This window comes from Myotis myotis, unplaced genomic scaffold (assembly GCF_014108235.1).
Source record: "Myotis myotis isolate mMyoMyo1 unplaced genomic scaffold, mMyoMyo1.p scaffold_m19_p_2, whole genome shotgun sequence".
Taxonomy (NCBI): Eukaryota; Metazoa; Chordata; class Mammalia; order Chiroptera; family Vespertilionidae; genus Myotis; species Myotis myotis.
The window spans coordinates 184884008-184908932 of NW_023416324.1; the positions used below are offsets into that span (position 1 = coordinate 184884008).

At 40.8% G+C, this 24925-nt stretch overlaps 1 protein-coding gene and 1 non-coding gene across 2 annotated transcripts in view; both read right to left on the reverse strand.

Moving 5' to 3' along the window:
• Positions 1-1461: 1461 nt before the first annotated feature.
• TMEM212 (transmembrane protein 212) overlaps positions 1462-24925 on the reverse strand; it is a 28047-nt gene continuing 4583 nt past the window's right edge. The window contains exons 2-4 of the mRNA XM_036347177.1: positions 16838-16897; positions 14448-14771; positions 1462-1599 (exon numbers count right to left, since the gene is read on the reverse strand). Coding sequence (XP_036203070.1) covers positions 1579-1599; positions 14448-14771; positions 16838-16897 — 405 coding nt within the window. The 3' untranslated portion in view covers positions 1462-1578. The remainder of the gene's footprint in view (positions 1600-14447; positions 14772-16837; positions 16898-24925) is intronic.
• LOC118677960 lies at positions 21022-21223 on the reverse strand. The gene has a single exon (XR_004974662.1). It is a non-coding gene; the product is annotated as a small nucleolar RNA SNORA23 (small nucleolar RNA).

Below are 24925 nucleotides of genomic sequence, written 5' to 3' on the forward strand. Positions count from 1 at the left end.
CTCCACTGGTCCTACAGTTGGTGCCATAGCAGCTGGAACTTCAATTCTTAATAAAATGCCCAACAGTCACCTTAAATCCTTTCAGAACAGAGTGGAATATGAATAAGAAAGCAAAATGTAACTAAATAAGTAAATAGCCAAGATGCCCAATATTGTATGGGAATGCTCAAATAATATTAAAACTAATTCAGACTCAATACTGAAAAATTTCCAGCCTCTACTAGTGTAATCACCAGGCCAGGGCTAGATATCATGTTGCTGCATTAGGTGACAGATAATGTATTGATTGAAGAGCTGAGGCCTGGGAAGCACCTAAGGACCCCCAGACACCAACAGTTGATCTGTGTGTCCTTGAATATGGGACTTAGCTTCTTTGAGGATCATATTTTTCATGATATGCCTAACATGTTATATCTAAAATTTTCATTCTGTACTTGTCCATTCTCAAATGAATGGACTTTATAAAGACTGACGTTCAAAGGCGTCTGATAAGTGTGCTGAAAGAATCCATAACACTAGACACCATTTTTGAGTGGGTAAATTGCGTTAGATTTTCTGCTATATGCTTTGCCTTTATCATTTCACTGAATTCCCTCAGCAAGCCTGGGAATTACAATAGCTCCATTTGATGAGGGAGGAACTGAAGCTATTGCCTGAAATGACAGAGGACAAGGATCTGAATCCAGGGTGTTCTTATTTCAAAGTCCCACCCACTTTCTGTTACACTACACCAGTGCATCAGAATTAGCTGGAAGAGGGCTTTCTAAAACAGATTGTTGGGACCCAGCCCCAGAGCCTCCAGATCTTATGAGTTCCCAAGTGATGCTAATGCTACTGGTCTGGGTATCACATTTTAAACCCACCCCACTGTGCTGTTAGGAGCTACAGGTGGGCCCAAAGCATAGAGAAGGTAAGAAGCAGATCTCTGACCAAATTAAGAAAGACTTCTTACATTTACAGTCTCTCAACAGCTGAGTGGGGTTGCCTCTTGGGAATGGTTGAGCTGTTGGGGGCATATAGATCTTGGGACATTTCATGAGAAGTTGGCCTAAAGGGCCCCTAAGATCCCTTCTAACTATTAAATTGTTTGTCATGAGATGAGCTACAGAGAGGCCAGGAGGGAGGGTTATACTCTCCCTGCAGGGGATCCATCTCATATGGCCACTATTGAAGGTTCCAATTGTGTTTGAAGATCTAAAGTCACTTTGGTAATTAATGGCAATGAAGAAATGCTAAGAAAAATGTTTCCTTAATTTAGGTAGGAAGGAATCACAGCTTAATGAAACCACTCAGGAATAAGAGGAATTTAAAGAAAACATTAATTTGATGCAAATTTATATTTAAGGTTTTAAAATTTTGATGCCAACAATGATGAAATTTCAATTTTTAGAAATCATAACATGTAAATCAGAAAAAAAACAAGGTTAACAATAAAAAAAGAACTAAAATGTACAATAATTTCAGTTTTTATTTTATAAACCCATAGAGGAAAAATGTTCAAGTATCAAAATTATTTGGCAAATATTTCAAAATCATGGCCACAGATATAACAAATTTAAGAGGAACATTGCTTCAAATTTATTGTCCATTCTTTTGACCCTAGGAAGAAAAGAAAAATAAAGTAGTATTTATTTCTACAATTTATCAAAGAGAATAGAGTGTCACTTCTGACATTTAATTTAGCCCCTTTTTTATGTCACAGGAACCCAGTGAAGAATGACTCAAGTAATAGCATCATGGTACCACTTAAGAATTTAAGAGGAACCACCAGAGAGAACAGAATTGGTTATACTGGAAGAAAGAAATAAAAAAGAAATATATGTGTAATGAAATATCTGGCGTAAGCATAAAACAGTCTACAAGAACTGTTACTTTTGTGGTCAGGGGTTGCCTAAGGATGTGGGGAATCGCTGTTGAATATCTCTTTTGGTCATTTGCTGTTTGTTTTGTCTGGTTTGGATTGGTTCAGGGCTTTTCGAAAATTAACAGAAAGGGTAAAGAGCACTTTCTGAATGGCAGCCAAGAATTTAAATCTGATTAGAAGGAAGGGGAAGATAGCCAACATTTCTTGAGCACTTATCAAGTTCCATGCCAGTGTAAGGCTCTTAGTAGTAATTACATCATTTCATTTTGCAACATGTGAGGTAGGTGTTATCTTCAGTTTATAAATGAGGAACCTTAGGCTCAGAGAGGTCCAATATTGATTTGTACAAGGCTACTCAGATAGTAGGTGATAGAGGAAATAATTACACTTCAAACTGTCCGACTCAAAAAGTACCAGGGCATATCAGGTTCTCCATGTGTCATAAATAATGCTAAAAGCAATTTTTCTTCAATAAACCACTGCTCTTTGGTATGAGAATTCAAATCTACTTTTTTCCTTGTATTCCTTCTTGGAGCTTTTTCTTGGATTCCAGTGACCGTAGTAAATTCCTTCATGTAAATTGTTTTAAAACTTGAAATACTCCCGCTGTAGGTTTAGGTAAGATTTTAGCTATGGCTAGGAAGCATAAAAATGACATCAAGTATTGCAATCCATGACTCTGTTACTCTTGATTTCTACATTCTTAGTCCCACATTTCCTGCTTACCTTAGACAGTCCCTGTCCTCAAGGAACTCACATTCTTGGAGAGGAGCTGAATGCCTATGGATGTCACATGAAGGAAGTTGGCTGTTAGCTGAGTGTGAAGGGGAGCCACAGAAGGATGTGAGCCAGAGGAATATTAACAGCAGATTTGAACTGTAGAGAGCTCATTCTAGAGCTCATGTGGAGGATACTTCTAAAGAAAACTAAAGCTGCAAGACTAGAGGCACAGAAGTCTTAATGAGAGAAGTTGGACGCCTGAACCAGGACCATCACAGATAGTACAGAGAAAGAGGGACACAGTGAAGAAATATTTAAGAGGTGCAGTTGTCAGAATATGGTGATTGACTCAGGTGTGAGGAGTCAAGGATGACCCCAAGTGTTAGGCTTGCCCTGAGTGTCCCGAGTGTTAGCAGCTGAGCTGGAGATACAGGAAGAGCAGGTGTTGGGGATAAGGAGATGATCAGCTCCATTATGAACATCTTCAGTTTGATGTGTTTGCAGACACCCAGGAGAGTGTCCAAAAATGATCAGATGTAGAGCTCATTAGAGCAGGAGAGGAAACTAGGCTACATATATAGATGTGTGGGCCATCAGTCCAAAGGTGGTAACTAAGGCCACCAGCCTTTAAGGGTGAGCAAGGCAAAAGAACCTTCTAAGAAGGTGCTTAGAGGAGGAAAAACCATAAATATGGAAGAGAACCAAAGCAAAAGATCCATGGAAGTCAAAGGGAAGAGGATTTCATGGAGAAAGTGGTCCATAGTTTCAAAGGCTGTGGAGAGGTCAAGGAAGACTGAGGAGTTCACTGGGCTTCGCTATCTACAGGTCATTCATGGGCAATCTTTGTCATGGGAGATTCAGGAAAAGAAAAGTTGTTGAATAAATATGGGCTAGATTGAACCTGTCTTAGCACTAGGTGTATTATAAACTCAAAGCAAGTTATCATTTTCATCTGATGTGTGACCAACAAAAGTCATGGAGTGTCCAATGGCAAGATCTAGTACCTCATTGGCCAAAGTCCTCTGATTTCTTCTAAATATTCACAATGGCTTTTAATTAATGATGAGATATGAAACTGAAAATTTACCCTAAATGAAAAGAGTAGGACTCACACATTGAATTCAATCGCTCTGTCCTGTTTCTCATGGTCAAGAAACGCTTTTGCAACTTCCTGGGCCTCACCCTTGCCCCACAGCCTAACTGGTATTAAGTCCCATTGATTCTACCCCCCAAATACCTCTCATGTGCAGCACCTCTTCTCCATGTCCATCACCACTCCCTAATTTAGATCTTGTTCTTCATTTAGGTTATTGGTCCTCCTGGCTCAAGTCTCATTTCCTCTCCGTCCCTATAAGTCAATGGAGGACCTGAATGTGTGTTGTGCACCTTTTTGTCTCTACCTTCTAGCCCAGCCGTGGGCAAACTACGGCCCGCGGGCCAGATCCGGCCTGTTTGAAATGAATAAAACTAAAAAAAAAAAAAAAAGACCGTACCCTTTTATGTAATGATGTTTACTTTGAATTTATATTAGTTCACACAAACACTCCATCCATGCTTTTGTTCCGGCCCTCCAGTCCAGTTTAAGAACCCATTGTGGCCTCGAGTCAAAAAGTTTGCCCACCCCTGCTCTAGCCTTTAGCATAATATTTCCCACTTAATATATGCTCAATAAATGTAGAGGAACAAGTACAAGTAACGAATATTATATTTAGGGCTTTGGGTTCATACTCTTTGACACATGACAAGAGAAAAGTCATGTACTAATATAGTACTAATGAAGAGAAGATACTCCTTTTATTAAATAGGTACCTCATAATTCATTGCTTTAACTGGCAGCTTTCCTTTTCATCTAGGTTAGTTATATGATGTAAGAGAAGAAAAACATTTTAAAATAATTTTTTTGCAAATAAATTGGAGTTTCTTACTTATTCAATAATATAATGGTATGTTATTTGTGTGTGTTTTTTTTTAAGACAGCCAACAAGACAATTTTGGTTGGTTCAATATGACAAATTGAATATTAAGCAAAGAAAGTTTTTTTTCTAAAATGGTTAAAGTGATCTAGGAATCTGTAACAACTCTCATACCATCTCTCATGAATAATATTGCTGGCGTATGTGACTTCTTGAGCTAACATAGTAAGGCCATGTGGTGCAGCCCAGCAACATATCAGTGTGGCATGGGCAGGTAAAGAGCCAGCCATTGCTGCTCACATTTCTCCCTTCTGAATGTTAATCTTTTTAATGGAATAGAAATCACAGGCTGAGACAGATCTGGAAAGATCTTAAGATCTGGCTGGCCATGCTCTAACCTGCGGGTCGCGACCCCTTTGGCTGTCGAAAGACCTTTTCACAGGGGTCGCCTAAGACCATCCTGCATATCAGATATTTACATTACAATTCAGAACAGTAGCAACATTACAGTTATGAAGTAGCAACAAAAATAATTTTTATGGTTGGGGGTCACAACATGAGGAACTGTTTTAAAGGGCCAGAAGGTTGAGAACCACTGCATGGTCTTAGAGATGAGGAAGCCAAAGTGCACCTGCTGATGTGTGCCTTGTCCACAGTCCCCACTGCTCCCAGGGTCAGTTTGGGAGGGGAAGTATCATTATGTCATTCCCCACCCTACACAACCCCATTGTTTTTCACCCTAATTACTTCCTCTGTTTCTCTCCCTTCTTTCCTATGGGGCCGGGGGGGGGGGGGGGGGTTAACTCAGGCACCCAATAATAGCCATCAAGTATTCTCCTCTTTAGTTAACAAAATTTAAAGTCTCTAACATTGTTACAATTCTAAAGGGTTTTGAGCTCCCATATTAGCACCACTATCATCATTCTGAAATATTTACTAGTATAAATTCAGTTTTCTTTGTTGAAAACTTAATTTATGTGATTATAGAGAATGGATGTTTCTGATTTCTACTCAAATTTCTGCCTTTTTAGAAAACAAAATTTTTTTGTTGTTTAAAATATATTTATTTGTTTTAAGTATAACACATTTTGATTTTAAATATATTAATAATAACATTTTGCATTAAGAATAAGGAGCTCCCTAGCTGATTTCGTTCCGTGGATAGAGTGTTGGCCTGCGAACTGAAGAGTCAAACGTTTGATTTCCGTCAAGGACACAAGTCCAGGTTGCTGGCTCGATCCCCAGTATGGGGCATGCAAGAGGCAGCCGATCAATGATTCTCTCTCATCATTGATGCTTCTATCTCTCTCTCCCCCTCACTTCCTCTCTGAAATCAATAAAAAAAATATTTTAAAAAAGAATAAGGAACAATATTTTATATTAAAAGACTAAATTGACTTCATGTCAAAAGGAAAATGTGCTGATAATAATTTATAAAGTAAAACTTGACAAAAAGCTATTCTCAGGTTACTAATCCCTCCCCACCTATTGCTCTCTCTTAAAAAAAAAAAATCAAGCCAAAACGGTTTGGCTCAGTGGATAGAGCATCTGGCCTGCGGACTGAAGGGTCCCAGGTTTGATTCCAGTCAAGGGCATGTACCTTGGTTATGGGCACATCCCCAGTAGGAGGTGTGCAGGAGGCAGCTGGTTGATGTTTTTCTCTCATCAATGTTTCTGACTCTCTATCCCTCTCCCTTCCTCTCTGTAAAAAATCAATAAAAATATATTTTTTAAAAAATCAAGCATATTTTAATACATTACGTCAGTCTCATCCCTTCTCTTAGTAAGTGGCTGTCACCCTTGGCATGGTTCCACTGATTAAATAAAGTAAAAATATCCTGGAAAAAATAGCTTCCAATTCTAAAATATGAGTTGTTTTTGTTTTTGTCTGTGAGAAAGATTGTTCATGAAAAGCAAGACTATGCAAGGTCACTTGGCATAGGTGGTGATGAAGATGTATCACCTGAGAGGTGTGGCCCAGCTGCAAGGAACCTAGGTTCCTTTCCCTGCAAGACCTGGGAGAGAATCCTGGCTCCTTAACGTCCTCATCTGTAAATGGGAATAATGAGCTTTGAAGTTTTGTGAGGAATAAAGAGGTAACGCACCTGAAAAACAGTAATTGCCCAATAAATAGCACCTACAATTATTCTCCTATTATCCAGTTTTATGCCACTGCTATTATTATTCCAGAGAAAATGATGAGATCACAGTAATCGTAATGCCCTGAATTGTGATATTTTTCTAGATGGTTATTTTATTTATTTATTTATTTATTTATTTATTTATTTATTTATTTTTAATATATTTTTATTGTTGATGGTATTACAGATATCTCCCATTTGACACCCCCCTCCTATTCCCTCCCCCTAAAGTTTTATTTTTCTACTGACCAATTTGAAGAGACCACATAATGGAATTTGTGAGGAAAAAGTACAAGGGATTCTCACTGTTCCGTGATCCTGCTTGAGTTTTACTTGAGGTTAGCCCAAGGGGATTTAGTTCCCAGAGACACCAGAAAGACCTATTATAGCCCAACAGGAGGCCTCCGACCTTGAAGATGAGAGTCACAGGTAAACTTATTTCAAAACATATTTATATTGTTATATTGCATTTATACTGCTAACGGTGCAGTGCAGGTCCACTGGAAGATTTTAAGCCAGGATATTGCTGCTTGCTAATTTGTCTTCATTTTGGAAGAAGAGAGTCCTCCACTGATAAATATTCTGTCCCCATATGTTTTCAAACTGCATTTAAAGGGTTTACCTACATCTTTTATGGAAAGCAAGCGTTTCTCAATTCATTGAAAAAAAATCATCTCACAGGATAAGGGGGAAAATATTTTCTTTCCCCCTTTCATTAAAAACACACACACAAAACCCCCAAACATAACAATGAATAATGAAAGGAAAACAAATGAAGCCATTCCATTCCATGGGCAGAGTAGCTGCAGGGGACAGCTGCAGTGCGTCTGCTGTCCCAATTCTTTTCTTTCCCATCACTCGATGACTTACTGAACCAAGAATGTAGACAATTCTGGCTATGGTTTAGTTTCTCGACTTAAATTCTGTGTTGTGCTCATTTGCTTCCTGCGTTGTGTCCTAAGCTGACAGGGTCACTTCAGCCCGCGTGCAAGGAGCCGCACAGGCAGGGAGCTCCTACTCCTTTCCCAGCTCCACCCCTTCCCCTGAGGGCCTTAAAATTTGGAAGGGCTCACTGTCTTAGCCAGCTCTGCTACTATAACAGACTACCATAAACTAGGTGGCTTATACAACAAGCATTTATTTCTCATAGTTCTGGAGGGTGGAAGTCCAAGATCAAGGTGCTGGCTATCTTTCCTTATTTGGTGAACAGAGAGAAATCTCTGGTCTCCTCATCTTCTTTTAAGGGCACTAATCTCATCATGGGACTCTACCCTTCTGACCTCGTCTAAACCTAATTAGCTCCCAAAGGCCCCACCTCCTAATGCCATCACAACCGGAGTAAGGGCTTCAGGATGAATTTGGGGAGGGTGACACGGACATTTTTAAATTGATTTCAGAGAGGGAGGGAGAGAGAGCTAGAAACATCAATTATGAGAGAGAATCATTGATTGGCTGCCTCCTGCACGTACCCCACTGGGGATCAAGCCCACAGCCCAGGGAATATACCCTGACCGGGAATCAAACAATGACCTCCTGGTTCATAGGTCAAAGCTCAACCACTGACCCACGCTGGCCGGGCCAGACATTTAGTCTGCAGCACTCACCCAATGCCTTTATAAATATTTATCAAAATCACCAAACCCTTTGTGACTCAAGCATTTCTCCCTGTGGTTTTGGTTGGGTACCAATCGACTGCACGCTTATACACCATCACTGTGTGGCCTTCAGCAGGATGTTATCAAATGTTTGTGCCCCATCGCCCTCCCAAATCCATATGTTGAAGCTCTAATCTCCACTGTGATGATATCTGGAGGTGTGTCATTTGAGAGGTAATAAAGTTTAGATGAAGTCATGAGGATGGAGCCCCCAAAATAGGATTAGTGCCCTTATAAGAAGAGAGAGGTCTTCCTCTCTCTGGGAGCAGGTACAGGAAAGGCCATGTGAGCACACAATGAGAAACACAGCCATCCATAAGCCAGGAAGAGAGGCCTCACCAAAAACCAACCATGATCCTGGACCTCCTGCATTCAGAACTGTGAGAAATAAAGGTGTGCTGGTTAAGCCATTTCATCTATGGTATTTTGTTATAGCAGCTCGAGCTGACTGGGATGCAAGATGACTTCAATGCTAAGAAATAATGAATGTGGTAAATCCTAAGGGGTGTTTGATTCATTTCTGAAAACTTTTTGAACTTACAGAAAAAACTCTTAGAAAGATATTTTCTAAAATATTGATCATGACAAATGTATCTAAAAAATGTATTTTGTGCTACAATAAAATAAAGTACAACTACAATTTTTTCCAAATCTTCCTTCAAGCCATCATTTATTTCTTTTTTACAAATTTTTATAGTTCTTTAGTTTCCTGATATGTATTATATTCATGTAAGAGAATTTTAATTTTCAGACAGACACTTTAAAGTACAGCTTTTATTTTTTTATTTTTATTTTTTTATTTTATTGCTTAAAGTATTACAAAGGGTATTACATATGTGTCCATTTCCCCCCCCCCCGCCCTAGACAGTCCCCTAGCCTCCCCTATCCCCCAGTGTCTTATGTCCATTGGTTATGCTTATATGCATGCATACAAGTCCCTTGGTTGATCTCTTTCCCCCCTACCTCCTGCACCCCCCCGCCCCCCGGCCTTCTCGCTGCAGTTTGACAATCTGTTTGAGGCAGCTCTGCCTCTGTATCTATTATTGTTCAAAAGTTTATAATGGTCTCTATTATCCATGAATGAGTGAGATCATGTGGTATTTTTCCTTCATTGACTGGCTTATTTCACTTAGCATAATGCTCTCCAGTTCCATCCATGCTGTTGCAAATGGTAAGAGTTCCTTCCTTTTTAGAGCAGCATAGTATTCCATCGTGTAGATGTACCACAGTTTTCTAATCCATTCATCTACTGATGGGCACCTAGGCTGTTTCCAGATCCTAGCTACGGTGAATTGTGCTGCTATGAACATAGAGGTGCATATATCCTTTCTGATTGGTGTTTCTGGTTTCTTGAGATATATTCCTAGAAGTGGGATCACAGGGTCAAATGGGAGTTCCATTTTCAGTTTTTTGAGGAAATTCCATACTGTCTTCCATAGTGGCTGCACCAGTCTGCATTCCCACCAGCAGTGCACAAGTGTTCCTTTTTCTCCACATCCTCTCCAGCACTTGTCGTTTGTTGATTTGTTGATGATAGCCAGTCTGACAGGTGTGAGATGGTACCTCATTGTTGTTTTGATTTGCATCTCTCGGATGATTAGTGACTTTGAGCATGTTTTCATATGTCTCTTGGCTTTCTGAATGTCCTCTTTTGAAAGGTGTCTATTTAGGTCCTTTGCCCATTTTTTGATTGGATTGTTTATCTTCCTTTTGTTAAGTTGTATGAGTTCCCTATAAATTTTGGAGATTAGGCCCTTATCAGATATGACATTGGCAAATATATTTTCCCACACAGTGGGTTTTCTCGTTGTTTTGTTGATGGTTTCTTTTGCTGTGCAGAAGCTTTTTATTTTGATGTAGTCCCATTTGTTCATTTTCTCTTTAGTTTCAAGTGCCCTAGGAGCTGTATCAGTGAATAAATTGCTTCAGCATATGTCTGAGATTTTGTTGCCTTTGGATTCTTCTAGAATTTTTATGGTTTCCTGTCATACATTTAAGTTCTTTATCCATTTTGAGTTTATTTTTGTGTATGGTGTAAGTTGGTGGTCTAGTTTCATTTTATTGCACATATCCGTCCAATTTTCCCAACACCATTTATTGAAGAGACTATCTTGGCTCCATTGTATGTTCTTGCCTCCTTTGTCAAATATTAATTGAGCATATTGGTTCAGGCCAATTTCTGGGCTCTCTATTCTATTCCATTGATCTATATGCCTATTCTTGTGCCAGTACTAGGCAGTTTTGAGAACGGTGGCTTTGTAATACATCTTGATATCTGGCATTGAGATCCCACCTACTTTGTTCTTTTTCAGGATTGCTGCAGCTATTCGGGGTCTTTTTTTATTCCAGATGAATTTTTGGAGAGTTCGTTCTAGATCTATGAAGTATGCCGTTGGTATTTTAATGGGAAGTGTGTTGAATTTATAGATTGCTTTGGGTAGTATGGACATTTTAATGATGTTGATTCTACCAATCCAAGAACACAGTATGTTCTTCCATCGGTTTATGTCTTCCTCTATATCTTTTTTCAATGTCCTGTAGTTTTCTGAGTAGAGGTCTTTTACCTCTTTAGTTAAGTTTATTTTTAGGTAGCTTAATTTTTTTGGTGCGATGGTAAATGGGGTTGTTTTTATAATCTCTCTTTCTGAAAGTTCACTATTGGTGTATAGAAATGCCTCAGATTTCTTGGGGTTAATTTTGTATCCTGCTACATTGCCAAATTCATGTATTAAGTCTAGTAGCTTTTTGATGGAGTCTCTAGGGTTTTGTATGTATAATATCATGTCGTCTGCAAATAAGGACAGTTTTACTTCCTCTTTTCCAATTTGGATGCCTTTTATTTCTTCTTCTTGCCTAATTGCAATGGCTAACACTTCCAGTACTATGTTGAACAGGAGTGGTGAGAGGGGGCATCCCTGTCTTGTTCCTGTTCTTAGGGGAAATGGTGTTAGTTTTTGTCCATTGAGTATGATGCTGGCTGTGGGCCTGTCATATTGACTTTTATTATGTTGAGGTATGATCCTTCTACTCCCACCTTACTGAGAGTTTTTATCAAAAATGGGTGTTGAATTTTGTCAAATGCTTTTTCTGCATCAATTGATATGACCATGTGGTTTTTTTCTTTCAATTTGTTTATGTGATGTATCACGTTTATTGATTTGTGGATATTAAAAGTACAGCTTTTAAAAGCATTTTTGGGCCGAACAGGTTTGGCTCAGTGGATAGATAGAGCTTCGGCCTGCGGACTCAAGGGTCCCAGGTTCGACTCGGGTCAAGGGCCTGTACCTTGGTTGCGGGCACATCCCCACTGGGGGGCGTGCAGGAAGCAGCTGATTAATCTCTCTCATCGATGTTTCTAACTCTCTATCCCTCTCCCTTCTTCTCTGTAAAAAATCAATAAAATATATTTAAAAAATAAAAACAAGCATTTTCGGTGTTTTGTTTATATATAAAAGAATCGTGAATCAGCAGCATATTTTACAATATTCAGTATAGTTTTCAATTAAATTTTAAAATATTAATTATTCCCTTTAGCATGTGAGGAATCTAACAATGTGATTATATGGAGGTTCATTAAAATAGAATCACTATATAGAATTCTGTATCCCAACAAATGACCCACCTTTCCTTCTAAGAAAGTTGTGTGGCTTCCAGAATTTTGAGAAATTAATACATTCATTTCAATGCTAGAAATGGTGCGTAATATAGCCCAGATTTCTACACAGTAACAAAGGTTTGCTCAGGTTGCCTGTGCTCCTTGTGGGCTCAGGGCAGTGCTAGTTATTAATACCTAACATCATCCCCCCTATGTCAGCTACTCATCCTCCCTAATGAAACATGATCTGCCAACACTGTGGAGTGTGTGGTGTCAAGTTATCCAAAAACACTCACTAAAGACATGCTCTTATTAAATTTATCTGGAACTTTCCCCCAAACTAGGGCTGCATTCTATGCAGATGGGAAAACGGAGATTCTGTCCAGAAGTGACACTAAGATAATTTTGTGTTAGGAAGAGAATTTTCATCAGAATCTCTTGGGTCATATGTTAAAAATGCACATTCCCTGCCTCCAAGCCCAGAGTTTTTGACCTAGTAGGAATAGTCTTGGATTAGATCCAAAAATCTGGTTTAATAAGATTCTGATGCCACTGATCCACTTGGAGGAACATGTTGTACTGGGTGGGACAAAAGTAGGTTCACAGTTGTGAGTACACAAAAAGGCTTTATTCTTGAACTATGATTTATTAATCTTTGTATTATTTTCCATATGAACAACTGTAAACCTACTGTTGCCCCACTCTGTAGTTGTGTTGGATTCTACACCTAGCTTAGAAATCACACACCAAGAACTATACCCTGAGCAAGATGGGCCAAGGCAAAACTCTGAAGTTGGAGAACTTTGCTCTGTTTTCAATTAGTTTACTTTTTTCCCAGGAACTTTAGGTGGCCTCCCTATTGGGTCTCCATGGGACTGACTTACCCAGTTCTTTGTAAATGTTTAATTTTTTTTTCTCCCTGCATTCTATCTATGTTAAACCTAGATGCTATGAGTGTCATGCCTATAATGAATCAGGTATCTGATTAACTATCTATGCCGAGGGGTTATGGCTGCCAACACTTAAATGTGTGTTTCTCTTAGGCATATGTTCCTTTTAGCAAAGGGCTTTAGAAATTTGGGGCAAAGGGCTTTAGAAATTTAGGATGTTTACCAGAAGGGATAAATCTCAAATACTAAACTTCTAGATGCCCTGGCAATCCAATAGGGGAGGTAATTTTGGTCTGTTCATCTCAACCCTGGGCAAGCCTCCTTATACAATCAATTCTGTTCTGAAGAATGTACAGATTTCCTTTGCAGACTTATGTAGAACTTTAAGAGGACAAGAATGACCACAAAAGGCATTGAGAATGTCAATTCTTATCTTTTTAGTTTTGATGGTTGCTGTTGATAGGATCAAATTGGAGGGAGGGAGAGAATTGGCTAACATTACTTAAATTCACCCGATTCTGCCTGGCTAGTGTGGCTCAGTGGTTGAGCGTTGACCTATGAACTAGAAAGTCACTGGTTCGATTCCTGGTCAGAGCACATGCCTGGGTTGCAGGCTCAATTCCCAGTGTGGGGCGTGTAGAAGGCAGCCAATCAATGATTCTCTCTCATCATTGATGTTTCTATCTCTCTCTCCCTTTCCCTTCCTCTCTGAAATCAATAAAAATATATTTTAAATTCACCTGATCCTAATATAATACTGACTTGAATCATACAGCCAGTATGAGAGTTTTCCCTGGGAAACAGCTCTTTCCAGAAAGAAGCTGTTCAACTCACAAAGCAGTGACCCAGGATCAATACCTGTAGAAATTTAGAATCAGGAATCACTTGTGCTCTTCTCCCAATGACCCTGCTGTAATCCTCCTGGGGGTCAGAGCCATGCATATTAATGGTCTGGCAGAGGAGGAAAGGTTGAGTGACAAGGAGGCACAGAATCAATCTGGCCTGATTAAGAGAAATGGCTCTGGGTTCTGAATCTAGACGCATTAGGGTGACCTTGGGAAAGTTATAGAAACTCTTTAGCCTCAGTTTACTATCTGTAAAATGGGAAGTACACTGAGACACAGTAAACATACAGTTCACTTTGCTATTATTTCATACAGTTAATATGGTTAGCCCTCCTGGAAAAAGTTAGGAAACTAAATTTGATGTTAGCCTATATCAGCTTTTCTGCTGGAGTAGGAGTAGACAGAGGGGGAGAATTTCATATGTCTTCTTTAGTCAAGGAGCATGTATATCTTTCTGAAGGGGATAGAAGCCAGATTAAGATATCTGTATTTGACTAATATTAAAAATATGAAGGGTGCTGCTTTCAATTTCCACACAAAGCTCTTAATATTTATCTCAATTAGTAATTTTTTAAACAGCACATTGAGATAAAAAATTAGCTGGTGCTACCTACTGCCATACCTTTAGTTATCACATCAACATATTTTCATTCATTCTTACAAAAACAATTATTGACCATTTATTATGTGCCAGCCACTGGATGACATGATTATACAGGATACAGTGGTGAATAAAAGAGAAAAATTAAATGTTAACATACAAGGCTTCTCATTTTAGTATTCAGGATGAAATAAGAACCAGCCCCCTGTTTCTTGAAACTTACATTTATGTGTCCGTTCCAAAGAAGTCTTGCAGAGAGCTTGAGGAAAACTGTCAGGGACGCGCAGAACATGGCAAAGCTCAGGCAGAGGTCAAAGGTTTGAAGCGTCAGGTGGTACTCTTCATAGTGTGGTGGATCCACACACACTGATGGGAATTTTGCATACGGAAAAGGAAAGGCAACCGCATAACCAAGATAATTGGTGCCTGCAACCCCTGATAATGAGTAGAAGCAATATGGGCCGAGGAGAGCCGATTCCAAGGCTACTGCAAAATGAAGTGGACATCCTATAAGGCTCAGAATCACAAAAGTGAAACTAGCTTCCCACTGAAAATAAAGCAGAAACAAATAGTTACTTTGGGAACTATATTTTCCAAAAGCTTCTTAGCAATCGGAAGAAAGAGATGCCAGGTCTTAATCTCTCCTACTGGGAAGTGAAGGAGAAATGGGTCACAACCTTCCCTTAGGCCCTTGTGTCCTCCTCTTCTATCTACATTATGGAAGAATAACATCAGCCAACTGGGGCAAAAAATGAAATCAATTCCATCCAACAAATATTTATTTATCTCCTGTCATGTGTTGAGAACCAGTCTGGGGTGGGAAAAACAGACGAGTAAACAGAATCCCTGCCTTATCTATCCTAGGACCTCGCCAATCAGGGTGTGGTCCATGGTCCACTGACATCCCCTGGTACATTGTTAGAAATGTAGACTCTCAGGTCTCTCCAAGATCTACTGAATCAGAAACTGCCTGTTAACCAGATCCCCGGGTGATTTACACCTAGTAGTACATTAAAGCTTGAGAAGCACTGCTGTAGCCATCGGAGAAAAGTTTTTAATGAGATCAAGGTATTGATCTATATTGTGGGATTACTTGGTTTCATGCTATTAAAATTCAAATTATTATGACTTTTCATTCTTTTTTTTTTTATCCTCACCTGAGGATATTTTTTTCATTGAAGTTTTTAGAGAGAGCAGAAGGAAGGGAGGAGGAAGAGAGAGACAGAGACAGAGAAAGAGAGAGACAGAGAGACAGAGAGAGAGAGAGAGAGAGGGAGAGAGAGAGAGAGAGAAAACATTGACACGAGAGACACATATTGGTTGGTTGCCTCCAGGGCTGGGGATTGAACCTGCAACTGAGGTACTCCCTTGACCAGGACTTGAACCTGAGACCCTTTGGTCCACAGGCCAACGTTGTAACCACTGAGAAAAACCGGCCAGGCCTCATTCTTTCTTTAAGGGCAAAGAGTACAGGGAGATACCAAATTGGAAGGAGATACCAAATTAGAAGGAGATACCAAATTGAGGAGTTGAGACTTGAAAATGCAACATTGAAAGCAGAGGAGCCTATAGATCTCTTTCTTCAAGATTGAAACCCAGTAGCACTAACCCTGGTTCTGTCCTCCCCAAATGACAGCACTTATAATAACCACAGGAACTTGTAGAAAATGTTTGGGGCAGGAATCAAATACAAAATTTTAATTGAAAACATAGTTTATTACTTAAAATTCATCATAGTAAGGCATTGATTAGACAGAATCTACACTAATAAAAGAGAAATATGCAAATTGATTGTACCTTCGCGACACCCACCAGCCAATCAGGAGTGAACATGCAAATTAATCCAACAAAGATGGCTGGTTAATTTGCATATGCAGGCACCGAGGGGGGCAGGGCAGGGCAGGACACAGGCGTTCCACACTGCCCCAGCTGCTCCGGGCCTCTGGGCAGCAAGGAAGGTGGAAAGGCAGCCCTGGCCAGAGTGAAGGCAGTGCCGGCAGCCAGGGGAAGGAAGGCCCATTCTCGCACGAATCTTGGTGCATCCAGCCTCTAGTTTAACTATAATTGGAAATCACAGTCTCTATGTTCTATCCTGAACTAGGAGAGGTTTGATCTTCAAACGATCCTCCTTGAAATAAAAGGGGTTCTATAATAAAACTGACACATCCAGTGACAGAAAGTAACCTCACAGGGTAATCTGATCATAAATTCCTAAATGGGCAGATTATGGTGGGGAGTCACTTCCAGGCACATAACTTCTTTAGTAAAAGTTTATCTTTGCCTTAAGCAAATCCTGTCTATTGTTCTTGTGTATTTAGATTAACACACCATTGAAATGTCCCTTTTCAGACCCCTCCTTCTAAGACATAACCATTCTCAAGAGATCACATAATCTTGTTCACTATCCTGTAAGCCAATCCCCACCTTGCTTTTTCCCACCTCCTGTAATCTCCCTTATGTTCTCTCCTTAATTTCAAATGAGTAAAAGAAATTGAAAAACTGTCCCTCTCTGAAAAGTTTAGATCTTGCTTCTTGGCAGTTGTTGTCATTTTGGCTCAAATCAAATCTTTACAGGCTTGGATATTTCTCACATCAAAATGTCCACATATTTACCAAGTATCTCTGGGTCCACGCTTTGTGAGCCAACAATAGGAGTACACCAGCTGTGATGGCCTGTGAAAGGAAGATGGGAAAACAACATCCATGATAGAATGTACCTCTGGAAAGAGTTCAATCTGTCTCACCATTTGACAACTTTACCATGAACTGGAAGGAACGGCAAATGGCTAAGTGGATGTATAGCTCCGACCTCCTCTTCATCCGTGATGACAATGAGGAAGAGAAGCCATAAGTGTCATAAAGACATGATTCATGGAAGCTCATTTTTTGATTTTCCTGTGCTGCCTTTGCCATCGAGATGATAAGCTTTGCTATAGTAGTCTGTCATTGCAATAGAAGCTTGGCTTTATAACCCTTGCCATATGTTCTGTTTTGATGAATTGCTTACTGTTCATCTTTCTTACAAATTGCTAAAACTGCACATGGGAAGAACCAGAATGGAAAATGTGTCACAAAACCCTGAAAACCTTCAGCAGCAGCACTATGTTTTACTATCTGCTTCCTCTTGAAAAGCCTGCTGGTGGGATACAAGTACGTGATCCCTGTTTCTCAAGTAACAAAGATTATCATTAGAATGAATGCATGATGGGGCATTTATTGTTCTGGGTGCAGCGGTGTCCAGCTTTTCAAAAGAGAGTTCTTTATAGTCTCCATTGAAGGAAAAAGGCCCAAAGTGCAGAATAAAAATAGTTAAACAAAGGAGGGAATGGTGTCACCAGAATTGAGCAATAGATAATGAAAAAAAAAAAAAAATCTGGGCTCATCTTTGATTCAGGGCCCCGTCTGATAAAGGAGGCCTTTGTGGTCATTGAGCCTGGAAATCACTTATTCCCAACCCTTAAATCATTTGTTCCTAGTCAAGAAACATTTTGAGATGGAGAGAGAAAGCCAGGAAGAGATGTGCCTGAAATAAGATATAGAACGAGGGCAGGCCTAAAAATAGTACCATTTAGGTTTTTGACAGAAAAATAAACATGAATGTATATATAGTATCAACAAATTTAAGGGGGAGAAAAATCAGAGCTCTTACCAATGTGGTTTTGTGGTATGCTGCTTTTGTAGCCCCGGGTCTGGCATATTTATTATTTTGAGACCCAGCTTTTCATTTTCCTGGCATATTTTATTTTGAATGTTGGATTTAGAGAATTTGAGAGGGGGGGGAGGGTGGTGGGAGAGCACACACACACATGCACTCACACAAAACTTCTCATGTAGCTAAGCCTGAAATTCCAGACTTGGCATCGCCATACCATAAAACTCCCATGGATAAAAACAGAACCATCTGTAGTCAAAAGAGGTTGGCTTGATTCTGCAGGAGGAAAGTTTCCAAGGGACCCTATGGAGGTCGAGCCAGCATAAATAGTACAACAAAACAGGAGAATTATTAAGAGCAACTGTAACACTGGCGGGCTAAGCCCTCGGCCAGTCTGTGCTTTCAGAGGCAAGGCGCTCAAATGACACGTCACTCCTCTGTGAGCAACACTGAAGCAAAGGAGATGAAGCAGAGGGATGCCCCTCTGCTGGTTTAGCTCCAAATAGATAGCTGACATTATCAGCTGCTTAGATTCCAGGTTGCCGTAACTACTTTGGCACGAACTGTTTCTTGCCTTTTCTAACGTTGAAAAATGCTGTTGTAGCTGCCAGCTTGAATTTTACTTTGTTTACACAAAACTTTGAAAAAGATCTTTCATGGAGCAGGCTGGTGTGTGAATACCAGTGACTTGTTAAATCCACCCTGCAGGATGTGGCTCAGGAGCCCAGCACACTCATCTTTCCACCCCCCACCCCCATCCCCCTCGTGACCTCTCACCCGCCCCCCCCAACCCCCTACTGTGCATAGGAGGTAGAGTGGGAATGTGCCTTCAGGAGTCACAGCCTTCCCCTCTTATTTCTTTTTAAAAAATTTTGTTTTTAGAGAGAGAGGGGAAAAGAATAAAAAAGAAAGATTTGAGGTAGGGGAGAGGTCAAGTGGGAAAAGGAAAGGTGAAGGAGGGAGTGTCTGAGAGGCACAAAGTTGGATAGAGCAGGGCAGTCAGGTTGTGAGGAAGGAGGGGGCGGTGCTTGGGGATGTGCACTCTCCCTCAGCTTTTCTTGACAGGCTGTTGACATGTTCTACGGGCTGTTATGTTGACGTGCTCTATGGGCAGTTCTAGGGACAGTACTTGGATTTTGCAATGGTTGTTGCTAACACTTTGGTTGCATGATAATTGTGAACCCTCCCACTTATTCTTTAAATTGTTCAAGTAAATGATGCAGTTCCCAGAAGCAGACGAAGGAAGCAGGGAGCAGTCACAACGGAAATAGAAACTTTTAGAAAAATAATTGTAATGTGGGCTAATTTACTCACTTATGAACATCTACTAGAGGCCCAGTGCACGAATTTGTGCTTGGGTGGGGTCCAGCCGGCTCAGGCCCAATTAGAGGATTGGGGCTGGGCCTGTTGGGAGGAGGAGATGGTGGCAGGTTGGCCGCCAGCCCTCCCCGATCAAGGCCCAATCAGGGCTAGGCTGGCTGGGGAGAAGGGCCCCAGGCAATTAGCCGGCAGGCCCAGCCCCAGATTGGGGTGGGGGGCCAATTAGAGGTCAGTGGCCTGGGGGAGGGTCTGTGGGTGGTTGGCCAGCCAACCCTGGCCCTGATCAAAGTTGGGGGGGGGGTGATCATGGGCGGAACTGGCTGGGAGGAGGGGCCACAGGCCTATCGAGGTGGTGGAGGCTGATGGGGGTGGGGCTGACTGTGGGGAGGGACTGTGGGAGGTGGGCCGGCTGGCCCTGCCCCCTATTGGGGTGGGGGGAGCAATCAGGGGTGGGGCTGGGTGGGGGGAGGGGCTGTGGGAGGTTGACCAGCCGGCCCCACCCCCTGATAGGGCCCATTCGCTGGCGGCAGTGGGCATCATAGCAACCAGTCATTCTGGTCATTATGGGGTTCCAGTTGCTGGCTTTTTATATATATAGATTATGGGTCTGTTATGAACAAGGGATGTGATAGATACTTTGCAGATAGAATGATGACAGCTAATATTTATTGAGCACTTACTCTATGCCAGGCACTAGCCTAAGCACTTCATATGTGTTCACTCATTATGACCCTATGATGTAGATCTGCTACTTTTTATTTTTATTTTATTTTTTAGAAGCTATGGCACTTATTTTACTATAATATTATAATTCCTATAACTTTTCCATAACTATAAGTTAAAATAATCTTCTTAATTTTATCCAATTTTGTATCATTAAACTTCTCTCTCTCCACCCCTTACCCCAGTCAATCATAATTGTCTTGGTGATCAATTAAAAAAGAATCACTACCTTTTGTTGTTGTTGTTAATCATCACCTGGGGATATTATTTCCATTTATTTTTTTAGAGAGGGTGGACGGGAGGGAGGCAAGGGGGGAGAGAGAAAAATATCGATGTGAGAGAGATACATTAATTGGTTGCCTCCCACACTTGCCTGACGAGGGCTATGGATCAAACCTGCAACACAGATACATGCCCTTGATTGGGAATCAAACCTTAACCCTTTGGTGCGAGGGCCGAAGCTCTAACCACTTAGCAACACCAGCCAGGGCTCACAGTACTTTTTAAATGAAGCACAGAGAAGCTAAATAAGATGAGTAAGCTCACCAAGTAATAATTCTACAAACAATAGCTCCAATTCTCAGTGCAATTTACAGCCTAGATAGGAAAATAATGCAAATATGAGAATGTCCACAAAATTAGGTAAAAGCGTGGGTGCTTTCTGTGTGAGAAGAGCTCAATGACAAGATACCATTTCCAGGGGGAACAATCACTGATGAAGTCACTGTGGAGGAAACAGGACCTGGAAGCGGACCAAAGCTTTGCTACCAGCTGCCCTTTGGGATATTGATTTTAAGGTGCTTATTGAGAAACAAAAGATTCAGAAAGAATCTTTGCCCCGCCCTCCTCCTTTCTTTCTGCTCAAGAGATTCTGATAGAAAAACCTGCTTTAGGAAGAAGGTCTTAAGATTTCCTCCATAGCCTACCTTGAATTAAGTATGGTGAATAGGAAGGCTTTAGTCAGCGGCCTGTTACTAGAACCCCCCGTGTCCCATTAGTTCTGGGTTGCCTAGCAATGTTGTTTTTTTTTTAATGTAGTGAGTTATTATAGATATCTTAACATTAAATTTCCAAAAAATATATAGTATTTCTATTCCCAAAGTTCTGTGTGGGAATTTGGAGGCTGGCCAGTAGTAAATTATGTCCAATGAGATAACACCAGACCAGTACTATGATCCCAACTTACTCTTTGGCTGCATGATGTTTGTGTGGATGCCTAGCAAGAATTTGCCTGCCCTGTTCTGCTCTTCCTCAACTACCTGTAAATTGCCCATTCTCTTTGGAAATCTACGGCCCTGTTCCCCTGCCCTTTTGCTCCTTTGTCTAAAATATCATATATACCCAATGTTGCCTCACTGTCTTTGAAATTTTTATGCCTATGTTAATTCCCATGGGCATGCATTAAAATTTTATTTTCTCCTGTTACACTGCCTCTATTAATTTGATTACTAGCCCAGCTAGAAGAACTTAGTGAGAGGAAAAGTACTATTATTTTTTAGCCCCGACAACCTGAAGTGGATTTGAAAGACAGATGTGATTTCAGTGGGAATCAGAGGGAAGGGTGTCCAGGCAGCCGGAGCAGTAGGTGCACAGGCAGGAAAGTGGCAGTCACTCTTGGGGAACAGTGAGAGAGGAGCCCCGCCCTGCGGGAGGATTGGTTCTTAGCGGACAAGAGTAGGAAATCAGGCTCAAAATCACACGAGGCCAGGTTGAGGAGGGCCTCACAGTTCAGGCTGACATATCCAAACTTTGGACAGTGAAGCAACACTGAAGGTTTTTGATCAAGGAGATAGACTGACACAGTAGAGGTTTAGAAAGATGAGCCATTGTTGCATGCATGTTGGAATGGAATGGAGTGAGGATGAGAGGTCTCTGGAGGGCCTTGGTCTTCAAATGTTTTTTGTTTGTTTGTTTTTGTGTGTGGGTTTTTTGTTTGTTTGTTTTGGCTTTTAACCACTATCCACAGTAAGAAATATATTTTGCTTCATGGCCAAGAAATAAATATTTTTATAGCTAACCAAAATAATAATAATATCCTTATTTTGTGTGATATACTCTAAGTCTCATTCTCTATTCTATTCTATTCTATTCTACTCTACTCTATTCCTATTCCTATTCCTATTCTATTTGATTCATGTTTTCTAAATTCTGTTAGCTACATAACAGATTGATTTTATAATCCACTGATGGAGAGAGTCCCACAGCTGAGCTATCAAAGTTATCCAGGAATAAAACCTGGGCAGGGGTGGGAAGTGGTAAGAAGTTGTTGTTGGTGGTGGTAGTGAGGTACACAGTGAGAACAGGAGGAAGGAAGGCATAGGGGTGCACCTCATAGGAAAAAATTAAAGTTACTGGGCAACTGATTGTGAAACTGAGGGTCCTCATAACTCTGATTTGATTTAAACTGTAATTTTAAAACAATAATTTTTTCCCTCCTCTCTTTCTCAGCATACTTTACTGACCTGACCTTAGTCTCTCACCCCTTAGTTTCTCACCCCTGAGGCAGCAGAAAACAATGCCTTGGTTCTGACTAATGGTCACAAGGTTTAAGCCCCTGGCAGGCTAAAAAAGATAACATCTTAATCTGTTATGTTTCAACTACTGTGCCAGGAAGACATGATGACCCCCTTGGCTACCTCTTCTCGAAACTGGTTCTGGGTTCCGGATTCCGGAGCTGACCATGGGAGGTGTCCTCAAGACCAGAAGAAATAGGCCCTGGTCGGGTAGCTCAGTTGGTTAGAGCTTCCTCCCAATGTGCAAACATTGCAGGTTCGATCCCTGGTCAGTGCACATGTAAGAACCAATCAGTGGCCCTAGCCGGTTTGGCTCAGTGGATAGAGTGTTGGCCTTCAGACTAAAGGATCCCAGGTTTGATTCCAGTCAAGGACACATGGCCAGATTGCGGGATTGATCCCTAATAGGGGGCGTGCAGGAGGCAACCTATCAATGATTCTTTCTCATCATTGATGTTTCCATCTCTCTCTCCCTCTTCCTTCCTCTCTGAAATCAATACAAATATATTTTAAAAAAATAAAATCAACCAACAAATGCATAAAGTAAGTGGAACAACAAATCAGTGTTTCTCTCCCTTCCTCTCTCTCTCTAAAAATCAATCAATCAATTAAAAAAACAACAACAAAAACATTGCCCAGGTCCTGAAGAAATAATTTATTACCCTTATTTCACCTCTGACCAATCAGCTCTCAACAGACCTGGAATTCCTAACCCCCGGTGTCTTGTGATTTTGCTCTATATACTCTGCAACCTATGTGCCATGGAGGAGCAGGCTCTTTCAGGACACAAGCTTGCTCATCTCCAGATTTGCCAATTCTAATCAACAATTTGCTTTCTTTGCTGCAAACCCCCAACTTCCGTGAATTTTTTGCCAGAGCGTACAGATAGGATGAACTTAATTATTGGGCTTCGGTAACAACTGGACGTGATCGGGTGGGAATGGGGCTGAGGGTGGGCTGAATTTGGGCAGTAAAACCCAAACACAGTCCTAAGACCAGCAGGACAGGTCCTTAGGAACTTGTCAGACATGCAGAATCTCAGGCCTCATCCTATACTTATTGAATCAGAGTTTGCATTTTTTAAAAAAATATGTTTTTATTGATTTTAGAAAAACGAAGGGAGAGGGAGAGAAACATCAATGACAGAGGAAACATCCATTGGCTGCCTCCTGTACACCCCTACTGAAGATTGAGCCCACAACCCAGGAATCCAACCTGCAACCTCTTGGTGCATGAGAAGATGTTCAACCAACAGAGCCACACTGACCAGGACCAGAGTTTGCATGTTGACACGATCCCCGGGTGATTCATAGGCACATGACAGTTTGAGAAGCACTAGTTTAGATGAAAGGAGAGTCAAACATTGCTCCAAGAAAAAGACAAGGAAGTCAGGAGAAGAAACGATTGTTTTTGGTGATAGATAGTTAATTTGTTTTGGACAAGCTGAACTTAAAGAAGCGTAGGATATCTAAGGGAAAATTGACCATCAGGTAGTTAGAAATCACAGGACCGTTGAAGCTTAAGAGGCTTGAGCCATGGTGAAATTGAGTCCCTCCTGTAACAGAGAAGGAGCCTGGAGTTGCCCGGGAGGTCTAGCCCTACCTTCCTCCCAGGTTCCCTTCTCCAAGCAGGGTTCTGGGTGAAGCACTTTTGCTCACTATTGGCCAAGCCACTGAACCCTCTAGGCTTCAGATCTTGTGAAACTCATTGCGCTTTGGTTTCTTCATTTGAACTTTCTCCACAAGGCAGGTTTTCTGGGATTTAAGTAGCGCTCAGTGTGTAAGGTGCTATGATCCCCTTGCTGCCTACTTTCTGTCAGACGGTGCCTTTAAATAACTGGCTCAGAAATTCTAGGAAAGCTGCTTATCATGTGGCTGGCAGAATAGAAGTAGGAGAGTCTGAGGACCAATATTTGTGAAGAACTTAGAAAGCCTTGAATGAAAGGCACTGAACAAATACAAAGTGCTGAGCCACTTGTAAAAACCTATCTCTTACAAGTCTCCAAAGAGATATGTATTCTTTACAAAGGGAAATGTCAATATGATTGAAGTGTATAAATTATCTTTTCACCAGGGGAAGATACACTTTGTAGGCAAGTTGAGAAATGACTGGCAAAGAAGGTTGTGAAATGAGTCAGAGACCTTTTGAAGTTGACCCTGATCAGGCAGAGCTATGGTTCAATAGAAAAATCAACTAGGAAAAAAAAATTATGTTTCAAATTTAAATATTATCAAGAGAGTGAACAATCTCATTGCTTTCCTTTTCATGAGGATTTTTTTCCTGATTTAGTATAAATACCAGCTTGACCTTTAGTTTTTGCAACCTAATTAGAGTTCAACTATATAAGGAATTCTGTGCCACCAGTATGAGATTTATTCACTTATTCGACAATGTTTTTTGAACAATGTTTATTGAACATCTAGTATGTGGCTCACTCTGTTCCAAGTGCTGGGAATACAGCAATAAACAAAATAGAAAAAATCCCTGCCCTTG